Source organism: Parasteatoda tepidariorum, chromosome 7 (assembly GCF_982258835.1).
Source record: "Parasteatoda tepidariorum strain Cologne lab strain chromosome 7, Ptep-v5.0, whole genome shotgun sequence".
In the NCBI taxonomy this organism is placed as follows: Eukaryota; Metazoa; Arthropoda; class Arachnida; order Araneae; family Theridiidae; genus Parasteatoda; species Parasteatoda tepidariorum.
The window spans coordinates 80,959,641-80,979,504 of record NC_141761.1 but is presented as its reverse complement, the minus strand read 5'-3'; the positions used below and the strand labels follow the sequence as shown (position 1 = coordinate 80,979,504).

At 26.9% G+C, this 19,864-nt stretch overlaps 1 protein-coding gene across 1 annotated transcript; it reads right to left on the bottom strand.

Moving 5' to 3' along the window:
* Positions 1 to 702: 702 nt before the first annotated feature.
* Positions 703 to 15,545, bottom strand: LOC107444833 (uncharacterized). Its single transcript, XM_043039998.3, has 14 exons — positions 15,327 to 15,545; positions 14,170 to 14,201; positions 12,875 to 12,968; positions 12,648 to 12,745; positions 12,392 to 12,479; positions 11,269 to 11,340; positions 11,009 to 11,108; positions 8,963 to 9,075; positions 8,098 to 8,139; positions 7,913 to 8,016; positions 7,336 to 7,471; positions 5,253 to 5,438; positions 2,873 to 3,202; positions 703 to 890 (listed from the first exon to the last, which is right to left on the bottom strand). Exons 1-14 carry the CDS (start codon positions 15,388 to 15,390, stop codon positions 772 to 774), a joined length of 1,578 nt encoding a protein of 525 aa, XP_042895932.2. The 5' UTR covers positions 15,391 to 15,545; the 3' UTR covers positions 703 to 771.
* Positions 15,546 to 19,864: the final 4,319 nt, after the last annotated feature.

The following is a 19,864-nucleotide window of genomic DNA, read 5'->3' as shown; positions in this document are numbered from 1 at the left end:
TGATAAAATTCCCCACTTTGAGGCTACACTGTTAGATCAACGACTTCCAATGCAAGTTGTGATATCTACCTCATCATACATTTTCTAAAATTCAGCTTTTACAATAGTTAGCAGAACACCTGCAAAAACTAAAATTTCTCATAATCACATGGTTTATTTCATATTTTTTCAAGTCAATATCAGCAAACACATAACTTTTCAAATCATCACCATTCAATTTATTCAGTAATAAATTATTTACAAATGCTGCTAAACTGTTTTGAACTCTAACTGCTACAGAAAATTAGGTTTAAACTCACAAAAGATCATTCTCAAACACATCTTTTATATCGAATTTAAAAGCCCTTTATTTCTAAACAAATTTACCCCTTCAGTAGTAATATTTTCATAGCTTCAAAAAGCAATAGCGTCTTCATCAGCAAATAAAACTAGGACCTGTGATTCTGATAATTATTAAGCTAATATGGAATGAAATTGATGTCTGGTATAACAGATCCCATGTCCGAAGGGATCAATTCTGAAACTTGTACTTCTCTCGGACATAAAATAAATTTATTTATAGTTATGAAGCTTATCTAAAACTGCTTCTGCATATTTCACTCAGACTAAAAAACAGTCTATTTTTTTGTTGTTGTTGTAGTTTCCTACAACTGTGCAAAATTATGCTTACCAAATGCCATTTTAGTTTGAAAAACACAAACGTAACAATAAAAATTTATTTTATACAGTCACATAAACACTGACTTATTTACAAAACAAAACAAAAAAAAATTACAATAACTCTTCCATTTCTCTTAAAAACTGCTGGTATGCATCATCTTTTGTTGGAGCTGAGACTGATGGGTTGGCAATAGGAGCAGCAGTAGGATAGTTATCTTTACCATGATCAACTAAAAAAGAATAATCTTTTAATGACTTGCACCCAATTCTAAATAAACCACATAAATTATACCATCATAATCAACAAAATATTAAAAAAATGACAGAATTAAACATTTAAAAATCTAATTAAATTAAATGCAAACATGGAAAACCTATGGCCCACAAAGACTAAATTGACCCTAAAACAGTCATACAGCAGGTTCCAAGGAACCCTATGGTTCCATTCATATGGGTTCCGAGGACATTTCTTTTAACCAGTAACATTTAAAACCTTTAATAATTGTTAGATCCAATCAATAATCCATTATTTATTTAATGTTACAGTTGCCCTCACGAAATTATTTAATGTAAAATGACATTGAAAAAGAAATGAATATTTTTTTAATAACTATAATGTTTGTAATAACAATATATTTCAAAAATTAGGAAAATATCATGCATGTATAAAACTTTCATAATTATTTTCCACCATTATTTTCAAATGAAAACAAAATTAACAAATTTGTTAATAAAGAAATATGCTTCCCTAATAGCATTTTTCAACGCCTACAGCAGTTCGTTTTAGTTTTTATTTCAAAGGAAACTATGTTTTCTGCTTGTTTTATTCATTTTCAGCTACAAGCATACATTTATAACTGGGACTAGATACAGCTCCATGACTTCGAATTTAATAGTTGGACATAAAAAGTGACCTAAGGTAATTTCTCATTCCCTTATTAGGTGTTTTTTTTTTAAATTAAAGCTTTTATAGGTAAATAATTTTGCAATCTTCTTTATTTAACTTATCTCTCAAGTTGGGATTCTACCAAAAGAAGGTTCATAATTTAAGGTTCCATTCTGAAAAAAATTGAAGACCACTGGTCTAATAGATTAATAAAAATATAAAAGAGAAAAAAATATATAATTGCTTGCTTTTTTAGCCATGCTCTATAATAGTTAAGTTCATGTTCTGGTTTACAGTCTTTTTCAAAGTGTCAGAATGTGACTCTTTCAATATGAAAGTTCGGTTTATGCAATGCTATGAAATGTAATTTAATTACAACAGAATTTGTGCAAAGAAGCTAAAAAATTCCAAAAGTGGATAATATAAATAATGAAAATTATGATCTCAAAAAGTCATCATTAATAATCACATTTATCTATTACTGTATTAACAAAATTTATTTTCTAAATAATAGTTAACTTTTAGGACAAAAATTAATTTAAGTAATCATTTTTTGAATTCCTATAAATTCAACATATTTAGATTTGTAAGTTAATAAGTACATATGTTTAAGTTTGACTACATTATTTTTATTACCCGCACCAGAACAAAAGATTGTGTATGCACTTGTAACACACCACTCAATAAGTCTACTGTCTGACATATACTGGCACCATTCCATTCAAAACTATATGATTGCTGGTTAGTAGCATTCTTCAAACAACAATTGACAATTGTCAACAATTGACAATTACAAGTGATTTTGACCCAAGTGACACTAATTTTGTAATTTTAATGACAATGGATAAAAAAGAATTTCGGATATTGATTAAGAATTGTTTTTTGATGCAGAAAAATACTGTTGAAATGAAACAGTGTCTTAATAAGCATTGAGACTATGAAACAGGGAAATCAACTATTATAGACTGTTATCTCGAATTTAAACGCGGGTGCAAAAACATTGATGCTGAACAATCTGGTCATTCAAAATCAACAGTTGTTCCAGAAAACATAAAAAAGTTCATAAAATTGTTTTGAAAAGCACAGATAAAATAGGAGCTTCAAGTTTTCACTATATATGTATGTTTTTTTATGCATTTAAATATTCATTGTTAAATTATTTGGAGTAGCAATTTTTATCAGAATAGGAATTTCTATTTTTAAATTGCTACTCAATTCTACAAAAACACAGGGAAATTTTAAAACAAAGCAAGAAAATCATGTTGAATTACATGTTTACATGTAAGTTATGTTAATATGTAATTTAATAAATAAATGTAAACTTACATGTTGATCCAGACTTAGAACCACTCTTCTTATGGCGATCTTCACGCTTAACTCTTAATGTTGTTGGCATAAATCTCATTACATCAGCACTAAGATTTCTTATTTGAGGTTTAGCCTCAATAGTTGCTGATCTTTGTGCATCTTCAACTCCAAGAATAGCTTTAGGTCTCTGCATAAGACTTGGAGGTGCGCTGAGAACAGTAATGGGTGGAGCGGCTGTAGCTGTAGGGGCAAGAGAAATGCCCGGGGTGGATGAAGATGCATTTGGTAACCCAGATAACCTAGGAGGAGCGGCAGTAGGAGGCCTAAGAAGTCTTGGAGGAGGCAGACCTTATAAATTATAAAAGAAATAATCCCATTAAAACATATTACACTTTTAATTATCATTTTGTTGCTCCCAATTTAACAAAAATTGAGAAGAAACAAAAATGCTACACAACAAAAATTACTTGAGATTTTTTTTAAAAATTAAAATAAAATTACACAGCTATAAACTTAGTACACACACATCACCCAATCATGGCCTAGCACTTGGCCCTATTTTTACAGCTCTATCTTTTAACAGCCATGAAAGGTAATTTTGAATTTGATCAGATGACATCAACAGTGCCTAAGCTGGTACTTCTTTTTATAAATTTCTACATCACATCCAGGGAGCCACAATAGACTTTGCATGCACTTAGCTCTGCACACACCAGTTGTTTTGTTAACTGTCAGGATCAAACTCACTGCCCCCCAGCTTTTTAACCAGCTGTGTGAGCAACGTCTTTACCAACTGTGTCACTAAAGCCTTGTATAAACTTAGAACAGTTAAACTGTGAGAAATTTTTTTAAAAACACAGAAACTATGCATTTAAAAGATTTAAGTAATAAAAACATTTAGCTAAAATTAAAAAAAAAAAAGACTACAGTGAAACCTCCGTTAAGCGGACATTCATGGGACCAAAAAATTTGTCTGTTTACGGGAAGGGTTCCCTAATAACGAAATTTAACACCGTAAATTGTTTTTTGAATATTCTCAAAGATGTAGAAAGTATTAAATAATATCTACAAGGATACTGTAAATATCTACAAGAATATTTATTTAAACAATAAGAAAGATAAAAAAGAATATATAAAGAAGTTTGAGATAAATACATAATTCTGGATGTAGCTACAGATAAATAAATATAATTTTCCTATTAGCATAGATACTCAAGTTAGACATATGATACCAAATAGGAGCGTACTGTCCTCAGTCCGTTTCAATTATTAGGTTCACATCCCCTTACATATACTTATCATTTGATAGGGAACATGGTTAATACCTTCTTGGAAAATAAACCTCCTATGATTCACAGAAAAAAAAGTAATGCATACTTGTAAGTCATGAGGACCTATGGAGATGATTATTCGCAATTGATCAGCTATCAAGTGTCTGAATAAATGTTTCATTTATATAAACATCTCAAAGATTATACTTCTGTTTTCTTTTTTTTTACCCCAGTTGTGTTAAATAGAAATTCTTCAAATTGATGAGAAAATTAAAGAAATTTTCAATGGGGAAGAAGCATTGAGAAAAGTAATTTCAACTTGAGAGGTCTCATAACCTGTGTGGTCCAGATGAAAAGATCAAAAGATGCCGATGTCAGAATTATTTCAGGAGTGCAGTACCATTTTCTCTTCTTTCTTTACAAAGATATGGCAAGGTGACAGGAGAAAGATTGATTTCTCGCTGGTGAAATAGCTTAACAATATTTTTAGTTATGGATAAAGCAAAAAGTTTTATTTACATGCTTTAAAAATGGTGAAAAGTTGAATTTTTTTAGCTTGCAATTTATTTAGAAAAAGTAGTGTCCGGTTTGTAGAGATAAAAAACAACGTTTCAGGACCAAAATGACTGTCCGCGTCCGGTTACGGGAGTGTCCGCTTTGCGGAGAATGTACGTAATGGTTTATTCATAGAAGATTCCCGGGGAATTAAAAATATGTCCGTATTGAGAGGCGTCCGTTTTGAAGGAGTGTCTATAACAGGAGGTTTCACTGTACATATTTTTTCATTATTTAGATTATTAGTTTTAATAGTAATTCAGATACTTAAAAATATTATTAAAAACACAAATATACATTTAACAGCTATGCAAACTGCTTCTTTAAAAAATGCATAAAATGCAATCATTCTAATTAAAACAGAAACTAGAATTAAAAAATTAAATATAAATTCTGAAAAAAATTTAAATGTACTTACAATTTATTTCAAAACAATAATATGCCTTTGGAATGAAATTTTTAAATTTTTTATAGCTATACAAAATTAATTTAAAGCTGTTTCCAGAAGCAGATGCGGATATACATCAATGCCATAAGAGTAACTAAAACAATAAAAAATATATATTTTTTACCTGGTGGTGGACCAGGAGGTAATCGTATAGGGGGAGTCCCAAGCCTTATTGGTAATCCAGGAGGAGGTAATGTTGGTCGACCAGGAGGTGGTGGCGGAACACCAGGAGGAAGCATACGAGGAGGGGGTGGTATAGTAGTACGTATTGGAGGTGGTCTGAACATTACTTGAACATTAGGCGGTGGTCCTAAAAAGAAAAGAAAAAAAACATGAGTTGAAAAATTTAGCTTTTAGTAAATTGTAATAAATTAAACACATTAGCATTAGTTTTAATGATGTTAACTTTTTTTAAATGCTCCAAAATACACATAACAGTTAAGACTAAATGTTTCAAGTAAAATACTAAGTATTTTCATAAAATTAAAATCCTAGATTAACCGTCTAGTCAGAATATTTCACACTGTTTTAAGCTTACAAACTTTAAATAAGCAGTGACTGACTCAATGGGCACTCAGGAGAAAGGAAAGAGATCCATAGTTTGTGATTTGGCAAAAAATAAAATAACCAAAAACAAAACCAACCCAGTGCTTTTAAATTTTAGATGATTTGGCTATAGCTTAATGACCAAAAAGATTTTACGAGAACTACAAGAATCAATATAACCCTATAACAGAAACATTCCTGTGGTTAGAGAAATAAAGAATGAAGAGTTAAAAATAGATTTTGATGTTTGCTATAATGATGACAGTGAATAAATCAACATTTGAACTGAATTAAAAAGTTAGCCATTACATTAATTGTTAAGAAAATAATTATTTATTTATTGCTAAGAAAAGAATTAATTATTTATATTTGCATTTTATAAAATGTAATAAAAATTAAACAATTGATTTAATTCAATAAAAATTAGAATGATTAAAAAAATTTAATTTAAAAAAATTTTTATTAAAAAATCTTAAAAGTTAAGATAATGGCAATACAAAAATACTACAATACGGAAATAAATATAATTAAGAGGAAAACATGACATTCGTATAAAAAAGGTTTGTATAATAATAAAAATATTCTTTTATGAAACAGAAGATACTTAACAAGGAAATTATTATTTCTAATTATCATTCTGAAAAATATTTAAATAAAATGCCTGATGAAAATTAATTGAACATAAAGCCAGAGAATTAACAGTCAAAATCACCTGAATATGAATCGTGAAATGAAATTTTAAAATTGTGTGAAAAGAAACACAATATTGAATACATATCATGATTTTTAATTTCTGGAAATACTAATCATGATGCATGATTTTTATATCACGTGAATACCAATTACATTGTGCAGTTTTTAAATGACGTAAGAAAATTGATGTTTGATATCATAAGCGAGCGAATGTGAATCACAATATTGGACTTTGAGCTTACGTGAATACAAATGGCTATGTTAAACTTTTAAAGAAGTAAATACGAAAATCAATGTTTGAAATTAAAACCACATGATTATGAATCGTGATATTAGCGAATCCCTGCGCAGTTCCAAATATTCACAATGACAGAAGAATCACATGCATGTTTACATTTATTTTGTTAAAGGGTTTAAACAACAAAATGTAAACTAGGAAATGCGTCAAAATTTTGACAGATTATAAGATTTTGATTAACCGAAGTCAGTGAACCGATGGTCTTTTGATACAGGGAAGCATGCAAACCAATGATCTTGAGATACAATGAACTCTGCAAATTTCACAGAAAAACGACATGCTCTACTCCTACTTTTTAGACCTGGTATAAGAGGATACGAAAAAACACAAAATATAATCTCCCCTGATTTTATGATATTTAAATTCTTTAACCTATTATAAGAAAAAAAAAACAGAATTAAGATCTCATAAAAGAAAACAACAAATTTTAAACTTTCTTCAAAATTAAAATTTCTAACGAAGACATAGTAAATTGTTTTTTTTTTTATAAAAATAACATAATTGAATGGAAAATTTTAGAAAGTATTCTGACAAATTTCTAAACAATATTCTGAGATCTAAATAAATAAAAAAAATCAAACAAAACATTAGTATACAATATATTGAGTAACATAAAATATTAGTATACAATATATTGAGTAACACAAAACATTAGTGAAGAATTATTTACCTTGGGGTAAGCGCGGAGGTGGACCAGGAGGTAGAGATGTAGATTGAGGCATGGGTGGAACTGGAATATCTTCAAGCTTTTGCTTATTAGCAGTCTCACTTGCTGTTTCAGATGTATCCATTGTGTCACTTTTATCCTAATGAAAAAATTTTTTTAAATTAAATACAGAGCAAGTAAGGAGTTTTTACAATCGATACAAATTAAAAAATTTCATATTTAATGAAATTTTATATTCTACTGTTTCCCATATTTATATGAATTTAATTTAATAAAGTATGATAAAAAGATTTAAATTAAGCAATTTATTAAGTATTATATTATTTTTAATTCCAGTCATTAATAAAAATGCACAATACAGTAAAATATATGTTTAGAATAAAGCATGCAACATATCTGACAAATTTAGATGAAAGCAAAAAAAAAAAAATACTACTAAAAAAATCTGGTAATTATTTTCTGCAATTTCGTCGAATTAGTCTAAGTACTATTTATAAATACTTTTTTTCTCTGAATTAAATAATGTTATCTGCTATTATATAATAGAGTTATTACAAAAATTCTTATAATACAAAATTACCTTCTTTTTATCTAATTTATTCTCTGATTCATCTTCACTGTCTTCTTCCTCTTCCTCCTCTTGTTCATCATTTTCATCAGCAAATCTGATTTTTCTACTTTTTGCTAAATTCAAAAATAAAACACTTAAAATAAGACATGAAAAAAGAAATAACTTTTTAAAAATATTAATTCTGTATTACTTACCTGCTTTTGGATCCTTCTTAGAAAGCTTCTCTAAAGCTTCATCTAAAATAAAACAAATAAGTGATTATTTAAAATATATATTTATTGCATGTTTATAGGAATAAAAAATAAAAAAAATTAGACATATAATAATTGATATTGGTTAAATACCCAGAAATGTAATATTAAATAAATTATTTAGCATACAAGTGATTTCATTACTATTAATTTCAGCAATTAAACTTTAAATTTGATGCTTTAAATTTCGAATCACAATATTGAACTTTAAATTTGATGCAAGTGAAATTACCAATATTACAGAATAATTTTATATTTAGTCTAAAATTAATCAATAATTCACAAAAAATAATAAAAGCATACAGATAAAATAGAATAAAACAAAATTTAAAGTACATTAAACTTTTAACAGGCTCTAAAACTAATTTGTTAGTTTTACCATACGTAACAAAAATAAAAAATATATATAACAAAGGTTAAACTATTTTTTTTATTACTTTCTGAGGGACTGTAAACTTTTACTAGCGATTTATACAATAATTTGTTTTTTTTAACAATAATCCTCTTTTATTTCTAAAACAGCCAATGCCATTTCTATCACGTTTATTATGCTGCATCTATGAACACTAATAATAATATAAATTACTTTTTTATCAAATAATTAGCTTATATTTAATTGTTTTTAAAGTCATTTTTTCATGATAAATAACCACACTACTAATATAAAACTGCAGTAAATTGAAATAAAAACGAAAAATATCAAAATTAGAAAGCTGAGCTGAAAATTAAGATTATAATCAACATAAATAATCCTTATTTCATAGGGTAAAACAAAGTGGAAAAATCATAACTGATACTTATTACATACTTATCTTTTTTCTTGCTGCTGTCTCTTCAACATAATCTTCATCATCACTAGAAAGATCAGGTATAGGACCAGGAGGAACACCAGGAGGTTTAATAGCAGCTAAAACAGGTTCACTGAAAGAAAAAAAAATCATCTATTCAATATTTCATAATTTTTTCTCTTTTCCCTGCAACAATCTAACAGTTTGTTCATAAAATAAGAGCAAAAAAATTGTATGAACTAAAATAAAATTGATATTAATACAACAAAGAAAAAATACTTTCTTTGTATGAGAGAAGATTTTTTAAGCTGTTCAAAAAAGTTTCTCTATCTAAAAATAAACGGACAATAACGGAAAATAATTCTAGAAATAAACGGACTAAAAACAATTGCACTTTACAAGCCAACTAAATGTTATATCAATTTTATTCTTTGAAAATATAAAGTTGCAAAAATCTTTTATAAGCATTCTTACACTTGGGGTCAGATTAATTAATTAAATATATTGTTTGTAAACCTTAAAATGAGAATATATAGTTAAATATGTCCTACTGTATATTATAGTTAATTATTATTTATTATAGCTCATTTATTATAGTTAAATATGTCCTACTGTATAGATCTGAGACTCAGTGCAATAAAAATAACCTGAAAAAACTTCAAGTATTTTTTAACAACAGTTTAAGAAGAATCTTACGTATCAAGTAGTTCAATAAAATTTGTAACACAGAAATCCTTTAAATAGCAAAACAGAAACCAATTGAGCTGCAATTTAAAAAACATAAATGGAAATGGATTAGTTATGTTCTACATAAACCTGAAAAATTTAAAGTAAATCAAGTTTTGATTTAATTGGAAAATCTCAAGGCAATAGAAAAAGAGAAAGACCTAAAAAAATACTTGGTGCCAGAACAGGGGTCTGTCCAAGTCAAATTTACTACCACTTAGCGGTACCTTCACAAATTCAAGTTTAGGAAAAATGGCAATTTCACAAAATACTTTTTCTTAAAATTTTATTTTTGTGTCTTGTAATAAACGATAAATCCATATTTTTGCGCTGATTTTTTAATATAGTTTTTAATTTTCTCAAATTACAGCTAAATTTTCACAAAATAGGTACCTCTCAGAAAAACCTAGACAGACCCCTGCGGATGTTAGTTAGTAAATTAAAAACAATAGGAAAGACATGGGAAGAAGCAAAATATCTGGCCACAAATAGAGTGTGATGGAGAGCTTTGATAGAAGCTCTATGCTCCAATAGGGGTGAAAAGGAATATGTATGTAACTTGTTGTAACCTATGTTGTAAACCTTTTTATTCCATTTAGTTTCTATATAAGCCCATTTGCTATTAAAATCCCTCTCGTGAAATGAGGTAAATAGGAAAATGTACTTCAGGGTCAAAAGCTTAATGTAAGATGGTTAGGAATGATCAAATAAAACTGTGCTATCAATTATGTGAAAAGATGCACCAAAATTCAAAACAGGTAAAGAACCATGTTTCTAAGATAGTACATTAAGAGACTGATTATCTGTTGTTATGCTTCCAAATATGTCATACTATACAAAATAGTAAGATTTATAATAACTCAGTTTGATGTTATTAATAATTTAACTTTATAGTAAATTCTTATTCTTAATTTTAAGAAAAGAGAACACTTTCCCTACCCATAAAAAAGTTAAAAGAATTGATTTCTTAAAAAGCAAAAAAAATAAATAAAATTTTAAAACTATAATAATTAATAAGTGTTACAAAAATTTCTGTTAGCAAAATTTTTAACTCTCTAGTTCTTAATATAAAAGAGTCTAAGTATATAGACAGAGTAAAGTATATATATAGAGTATACAAAAGTAAAAAAAAATGCATTTCATAAAAATGAATTTTTTCCATTTAAATATCTGAAAATTCTTTTACTTGAATTTTCCAGATCAGGTAAATTCTTAATTAGACTTTTTCAGTATTGAAAAAGAAGAGCAGGTTACAATGCAGCTTAGTTTTATTATTTCAAGTAAATAGTTTTCTTTAAAAATAAAAAATAAAAAACTTAAACAGGGAGATCAAAACAAACCTTGGCAGTTGAGCCTTTTTCAGAATTGAATGAGGTAAAACAAGATTTTCTACATCCAGCATACCTTCAATCTCACTAGGTAAAGGTATTTGTGAAGTTACTGAAATTAAAGACAGACTTTAAAAATAAAACATACAAACTCTGACACTAACATAAAAAAGTGGAGAGAAAAAAAGAATTCAGCTTCAACAACATTTTGTACTTACATGCTATGAAAACAAAAATTTGTATAACTATTTCCATTATAAAAATATACTTACGAAACATTGCTGCTGGTGCATCTGGCAAAGGAATTTCATCCACTTGAACTTGCTGAGCAATTCGGACAGACTCTGTGTTTATGAAAATAAAAATTTCAGAACAAGTTAACAAATAAATAAATTTATCTTCCATTCTGTTACAATAAAAAAGAATGATATTAGAAAACTATTATACATATTGAAGACAAAATGTTCTACGTAGTAGAGGAAAGTGTATATTGTAAGATAGATTTTACAGTAAATTAGATAATAAATGCATATTAGGAAATACATTAAAACATTGCAGTGCATTTGCGCCAATGCATTATAAAAAAAGCATTGATACAGATGTACTACAGCGCCTGCTGTAAAAAAAAGTGAAGTGTGTAGTGTCGTATGTTGAACATGCATTGGTTTGCCTGACTGCATAATGATTCATAACATTAACAATTAAATTAATTGCTAAAGATGTAACATTACAACTCTAAATCAAGATTTAGAAATTATATAAATAAAATAAAAAATTTCGCTGAAAAAAAAACAAATAAGAGGTAATTACAATACAATTTTTTCAAATTGATGCAGAGATTGATAATCATCGGTACTCAAAAGTGGGTTTTTGAATTGCTTATCTTTATGTATAAAAATATCTGTATAAAAAAAGTAGGGCTTATAAACTAATAAAAAAAAATAGCTGAGTACAAATTTAGCTATATTGCATGGTCCAAGTCAAGCCATTGAATAAATAAATGAACAACGTTTAATGAATGTTGAATTTGACTAAAATTTTGAGATGTAATTGAATAATGCATAAAAAAGAGAAATTCTAAAATGCAAAACACACATATGGAGCAAAGAAAATTAATTATTTATTTAACTCTTCTTCGGAACTAAAAAGAGTGAAATTTTTAAACAGAGAAGATACTTCTCATAAAATACATTACGTAAATAGAAGAAATTTGTATTATTCTACAGAACACTTTCAAATTCTTTAAATATTTTAATGTGCACAATTAAAAACCAATCAAATTTATAATATCTGGGTATTACAGGTCATATTTATAAAACAATAAACAAACAAAATAATGAAAAATATAATTAAACCATTTAAAATCTGCATAAAATAAAAATCTATTGCACCTACCAAAATATTTAATAAGTATATTCCTTCTAGCTTCATACTCTAACTCCAATTTTTTCAGCTCATTGTATCTTTCCCTGTCTTCTTTATACTAAAAAGATAAGGAAGTTAACTGATAAAATATTTCTTAAAATTATAAAAAAATATTTATAAAACTAACAGTCAAATAATTTGTTTTTAAAATTTAATGTAAAGATTTAATATTTGTGCTTCAGAACAATGCATGTAATATTTTTGATTGCATGAAATGAATACTCACATAAAGTCTCATTACTCTATCCCAAGTTTCCTTTAGTTTTTTTCTCTTGTCTTTCAGAACTTTTTCATTCAATAGTGGAGGAGAATTAACATTGAACTCTAAAATGAAAGTAAAATATTTCTTAAGTAAAAATGAAAATAAATAACATTTCAATAAAACTTAAACATTCAAATACTGAGGTAAAATAAAACAGATTGCTTTATAAATACTTTTTTTTTCCCACTTACCCATTTCATCAATTTTTTCCATATCATTAATTAATTGCAGGGGATCTTTTCCTTTTAAAACTGCAGCTCTAACCATTTGTCTCTGCTTCTTGTTCTGAAACAAAAGGAAAAAATTTAAATATTGGACTGGTTATTTTGTTTTTACTTAGTAATGAAAAACAAACATATTCATAAAAATATTGTAGTAATTAAAGAAAGATAAGTGCAGTTTAAATTTTTAAACTCTCAATTTCAAATTTAATCCAAGTAAAATTTTATTCTTTTCCCACATAAAAAAAACATGTTTTTTCCCTCTCTGTTACTCAATAGAGAATTGTTTCACAATGAATTTTTATTGCACATTTGACTCAAATTTTAAGGAATTAAATCCAATTGTATAGAACTAATGCAAAAAACTTGAAGCTTTTTTAAAACTGGTTATATAAATCATTTTATATTGCTACAATAAGTTTCATCAACACTGATTAAAAACTTTTTTATTATCTTTAAAAAAATCTTGATTTTGATACACATAGATTTTAAACAAAAAGATTGCAAACCAAGATAAAATATTATTTTTAATTATTTCATTTTAATTTTCAAACAGTCAGTCTACAGACAAAATATATGACAAGAATATATACATCTATGGAAACAATAAGAATACTAAATAAAACATATAATAAATTAATATTATTTGCATTGCTTCCAAAAAAAATGTTTTTTGAATATATTGAACAAAATTTTACAAATTAATCACTGATTCAGCAATGATTTTTATTCATGACAAATTTTGCGACACAAATTAATTTAAAATAGACATTTCTAGTAAAATGGAAAATCATAAGAAAAATTTTAAATATTAAATTATAGCAATTTAGTTAAAAGATTAAGAAACCTATTAATCTGTAACTAAAGGTAGAATAGAAAATCTTTTGAAAAATTTCTTTAACTATAGAAATATTACTCTAAATTTTCAACAAAAAAAAGCTATGTTGCGTTATGGAAAAAAATAGATATACATATATTTATATGAAACAAATGACGAAACAGGAAAAATCAAAATATTTTAGCCCCCTTAATCCCAATCCAAACCCTTTTTATCTTCTTTTTCACATCATTTATTGGTTTGTTGATTTTTTTTTACTGGAAATATTGTAAAATAATTCTCTACTTAAAATTTTTTTTAAAAAAAGATATGGTATACAGTGGAAAAAAGATTCATAAATATTTTAGTTTTTTGAATATATTGTTAACATATTAGTGAGTTTCCTATAAAAGTTCAACAGATTGAAATGTGGCATCCATGAAATTACCTTTTTCAACTCTCGTTTTCTTGCTTCTTTTCCTACAATAAACAGAAATACACATTAGTAAAAGAAAAAACTAAAGAATTTCTTTAAAAAAAATTAATAAATATGTCAGAGTCATTTAGATGAAATTTTCGGCCAGTTTCAATCTACTGAGATAGCAACATTTTATTCCTAAATAATTTATTTAAAAAATTTAGGGGGTTTAATGGTATGCGTTGATACTATAAAAGTAATAGTGGTTGAATTAACTAAAAATTTTACAATTCCTCCCCTCAAAGGACCAACGGAAAAACTTATAATCAAACAAGTCATAAGAAAATAAACATAATAAAAAATCAACAGTATTAAATCAGCATTTTCAGAACTAAAAAGAAAGTTTAAAATATGAAACTTAAAAAATGTTCAAATATTCTCTTTAAAAATGCTTGCTCCTTCAAGTAACACTCTTGAATTTCACTTAATAAGACTAAGATAATATTTTTAAAAAATTCAAGTTTCTTATTTTTGAACGTTCATTGTAGAATACAATTTTTTTATGAAGAATAGTAATATAAGAGCTCGTTTACAGCAACAACTGTCACCAAATGGTTTATTTACTAGCAAAAATGAGGATATCTAAACATAATATGTCGCGTCAACTACAATTGCCAAATGGATTTCAAACTTGCAATTTTTTTTATAAAACGCATGCAGATGTTTGCATGGGGTGGCTACTAATTATACCCTTTCGAGGTGGTATATTGATGCTTTCTATTATAAGTTTATCGAACTCTGCTGTCTATAAGTTGCCAAGGCTTGGTGATTATGGTGCCGCAGATCAAGATACAATCATCTTTCTTTAAAAAAATAACTAGTGGCTTACCTGGTGGTAGCTATGAGTTATACAATATAATTTGGTCCCTTTTTACGAATTTTCGTTCGTGATTAAGTCCCAAAAAAATATTATATAACAGGAAAGATAGAGGGATAAATAAAATTGCATTCTTTTAAATTGTTGGTCTAATTATTGTTACATTTTAGTAAGAATACAACTAATCACCAGAAGATGCATTATATTTTAATTTTGCGTAACGTATAAGGATAGTATTCAGAGTCTCATAGTAAATACAGCAGAATTAACTAACTAAACAAAGTGCATTCAAATGCCATAGTATACTTACGAGCTTGATCAGTAGGATTCATATACTTCCCACTCTTAGTAGTATTTATAGACCTTCTACCCATTTTTAATTGCTTTAAGTAAACGTTTTTATTAAAATTATAGATTTATTTCCCTATAAAATATTAAAACGACTGACTTATAAATGAAACTACTACTTGTTTACTAGCATCGATCAGTGGGATTCAGTAGCAGTATCGTTTCCTGCCGCTTATTTTTGCACTATTCTCCTTCACTAGCTCACTTTAAAAAAACTTCAAACAGGGTTTCGTGGTTCACTGTGTTTTGATAGGGACAGAAAGCAACAGTCAAAAGCTTACTAACTAAAAGAAAATTACCCGTGCCGCTATGTTGATAATTGTTTTTAAGAGAATATTTCTGTCGTTAAAATATTGTGTTTACGATTTATTAAAATTTGAAATATTTCGTTATATATATTGAAATTAACAATTAAAAGAAAATTTGATACTTATGCAGTAATTGAAAAGTATAGTTGCGTGGAACTCTAAATTCAGGATTTATTTTCAGTTTGCTTTATGTCTAATCACAGTTGCGTTTTATAACTTGTTGCAATTAAAATAGAAAACAGATCGTAAATTTTTCTGTTTGTTTTTTTTTTAGTCTATAAATTCGAATCGCAGTTCATAAAGTCATGAATTGTTTGTTTAAATTCTATTTGTTTGTTTTAGTCAGATATTAGGGATATTTCTTCCCAATAATATTCAATTCGAGAATGTTATGATAATCACCCCCCGTAAATATGTATTGTTTTTGTGTTTAATAACGTAGATTCGCCCTTTTTAATGGCTCACTGACAAAAAAAAATTTCACTTATCGTGATTACTTGTATATTTCATTGGCAATATAACTTATTCGGAAAAATTATGTTAATTGCGGAAGTAAAGGAAAGTTTTATATTAAAACTTAAAAATAATCATCCAAATAATTAATTACATTTACGAAGAAAAATTTTTACTCATTTAATGATAGCTATTAAATACATGCTCTGTTTTCTGTAGTTTTTATCCTCCCCCTCTTTTTTGTCATTTGCCTTATTTATTTTTCATGTCATTCAGATAATTGAAGCTCCTATTTGCTTATATTCTACACTATTGAGTTAGATTATTAATTCTAAACAGCTGAATGTTTTTATTACACAAATGTTTACTTCTCTTACTTTTTTTAATATATGTCAGTATCTTTAAGTCAAATTTAAAATTCTTGTTGATGTGTGTGTTATGTGAAATACATTTTTCATTAATATGTTTAAATTTGGCTCAAAATATTAACCTTGTTATTTTAACTGTATAATAAAATTTTCAAAAGTTAATTTTTTTTTAAAAAAAAAGTATTTTTTGTTGAAATATTTTCCAAAACATTTCTTAATCAGGTAAAAAATTAAACTTTTTAATATTCTTGCCCCATCCCTGACAATGGTGTTTAATCTTGAAGCTGCCTTTGGTATCTCAATTTTGTGTTCTTTTGCTATGCTTAATTTTTTCATAAGTACTCTCTGTCTGTCAGAGGTTTTATAATATGTTTGATTTTAGAGATCTCAATTTAAAAAATTTTGTGTAGGCATTTATAATTATATTTTATAAATCTATATATTACACTGTCCAGTCACATTAATGTGATCACCTGTCAAAATCCAGAATAACCACCTTTGGCAGAGCGAACCGCTGTGAGACGTGCAGGAAGAGAGTCAATTAAGTTTACTCTTGGTAGCCCCTTAGTTCATCTAAGCAGTCAGTTGCTCAACAGTTGCGCGTCTATTCCCCCGAACACATCTCCGTAGCCTTCTTTTGCCTCTGTCATTTATAGCCTGTGGTGCACCACATGTGCCACGCTGCTGATTTTTAATCGTGCCATTATGTCATGCATGGTATATTTTTACCGCGGCGACACGTGAGCAGTTCCCAAAATTAGCCGTTTCCGAAGTGCTTCCACCCTTGGTCCAAAAGCCAATAATCATGCCTTTTTGGACATCGGATAAATCTCTACGTTTCTGCATTACGCCAACGATTGAAAAGCTTTCCGATGCCCTAGGACTTCCTTTATGTACACTCCACTGTAATGTCCTGCCTTCTGTGATTGGTTATTTCACGTTGACGTCATAAGTAGTTGGTGGTCACATTAATGTGACTGGACTGTGTATATTCTATAAACAATAGTTTATAATAAGTCTCTCTCTATATATTTTATAAGTTTCTAATAATTCTCTTCCCCAAATGGTTAAAGATTTATTTAAATATTTCAGATGTCAGTAATTTAATAAAGTTTTTGTTTTTCTATTTTAGTTTTTTTTTTCTTCTTTTGTTTGCAATATGTTAAAAATCCGCTGTATTTAAATTTTATCAAAGAAGAAAGCTTCTGATTGTTATATTTTATAAAATATCATAGTGTAAATAATGTGTATTTTTGCTATACAGTAGAGTCAGTCTTAATATTAGCCAAATGGTAGTAAGTTTTTAATTCCTTGTTATAGTTCATGCAATTTTAGAACTGTAAAAAGAGGAGAAAAAATTTTGACCTAAAAAAAACATAATTTTAAATTTTCCTATTCAGGGGCCTAAACAGGCAGAAATTGGATATTTTGTGGTCTCTTTTTGAAATGCAAATTTATAAAATGTATTTTTAAGAATTTCCCATTACAAAGTTTCACTTTATTAAAATTATCAGTTTCATAATCTCTTATCTCAAAAAAGTAATTAAAATGAAGTATGTAATTAAAAATTTAATCTTTATTGTGGCTTAGTGTTAAATAACTTGCTAATGTTAAAAACTATAATTTACCCAACTTTGAAGCATCCATTACTAAAGCCATTTGATTTTATTTACAAGTAAAGATGCATTTGAGACAATTAATGTTGCGTTCAATCATGAAAAGTGCCAATATTTTAACAGTAAATAAGTAAACCACTTCTTGACTTTAGTTATGAAATTTTTTTGGTGTACTTATGTGTTATCCTAATAACAACTAATTATCTGCAAATCTTTATTTGACAATATGATCAAGCAAGGAATAAAATGTAAGTGCTATTTTTTTTTAACAAAGCATTGTAAAATATATAAAAGAGGTTGTTTTAGTATTTTATCCTATGCTTATTTTGGCATTTTTTTTATATTAAAAAAATATATAGTAATTGCTAAAACTAAATATTTCTCATTAGTTTTTCAGAAAAATACTTTTGCTTCAATAAATGGCTCCAAAAAACAAAAGCGGTATCAATCCCTGCTATTACGTAAAAGGGATTTTATTATTAGATAACGGATAGGAGCAAGTGATTTAAAACAGCAAGAATATAAATTGTTTATAGGCCCTGGCTCATTTTATTGGGTCAATTAATTTGATATATATTGATTCTAATGTAATTTGACTTTTTATTTTTAAGACAATATGATATAGCTTTTATTACACTTAATATACCTGAGTTAGAATTCAAATTTTAGTTGACAGGAAAATCTATTTTGTAATTGCTCCCTCCTGCCTGAAACTCAATTATCTTTTCCTGAGGCCATCTTCTAAATAAATCTTTCATGGCAGATCATTCTTAAATACCATTATGTAGACAAAAAAATTTTCTCTGTATATTACATAAAACGTGTATCTATTTTTAAAAAAAAAAATATTTATTGATGTATTAATATTTCCCATTTTGTTTACAAACTCTGTTAACAGCGATAGTAGTTATTAAATAAGGTTTTAATAGTTGATTAAGATAATTTTATTTAATTATTAGTAATGAGTTAAGAACTTTGTTTTTTCTTAAATATTCCATCTTTGACTTAGTTTATTTATAAATTAAATGCAATAAATCTCTTTTAGGAGGTGAATCAGTATTGGTATATGAAAGCAAGGATAGATAAAACTTGTGTGCCAAACTACCATGTCTTTAAAATTTCGGATGAAATATTTTATATGTAATTCCTTATTAAAATATTTTATATATAATTCCTTATTAAAATATTTTATATATAATTCATAAATTTCTGTTCTTGAAAGAATTTATTAGACTATAAGATTTTTGTATGTTCTGTAATGCATTTAAAGGTTTGTGTATTAATATTACATTTTTATTTCATTAAATTTAATTATGGTTGCTTATGAAACAATTCTCGAACTAGTGTGTCCAATGATTTTAATCACCTCCATTTGCCATTAGTGGATTTATTTATAAAATAGAAATTCAGAAATTTTAACACAATTTTTCTATTTTGTTTTAAATGTAATTAAATCATTCTATTGGCAATTATTAATGTTTGAATAATTAAAGATTATTTATCTTGTTTATAAAATATATGAAAGTTTTGATATGATTTAAAATATTAAAATTGAAATAAATTAGTTGTTATATGTTATTACACTGTTGGTGATATACCTTATTGATGGCAAACTAATTTTAAACTGTTTTGTATATGAGTGATTCTACAAATTAGAAAATATTTCATTCTTAATTGATATTCTTGTTATATTTTGAACAAGTTAAAAATTGTTTTATCACATCACATGTTTTATCACTTTATCTTTGTATTTAT

Coding starts and splice junctions, on each gene's coding strand:
- LOC107444833 (XM_043039998.3), bottom strand. CDS start 15,390: ATGGGTAGAAGGTCTATAAATACTACTAAGAGTGGGAAGTATATGAAT. Junction 14,202..15,326: donor GAATCCTACTGATCAAGCTC/GTAAGTATACTA, acceptor TGTTTATTGTAG/GAAAAGAAGCAAGAAAACGA. Junction 9,076..11,008: donor AAAAAGGCTCAACTGCCAAG/GTTTGTTTTGAT, acceptor TTTTTCTTTCAG/TGAACCTGTTTTAGCTGCTA.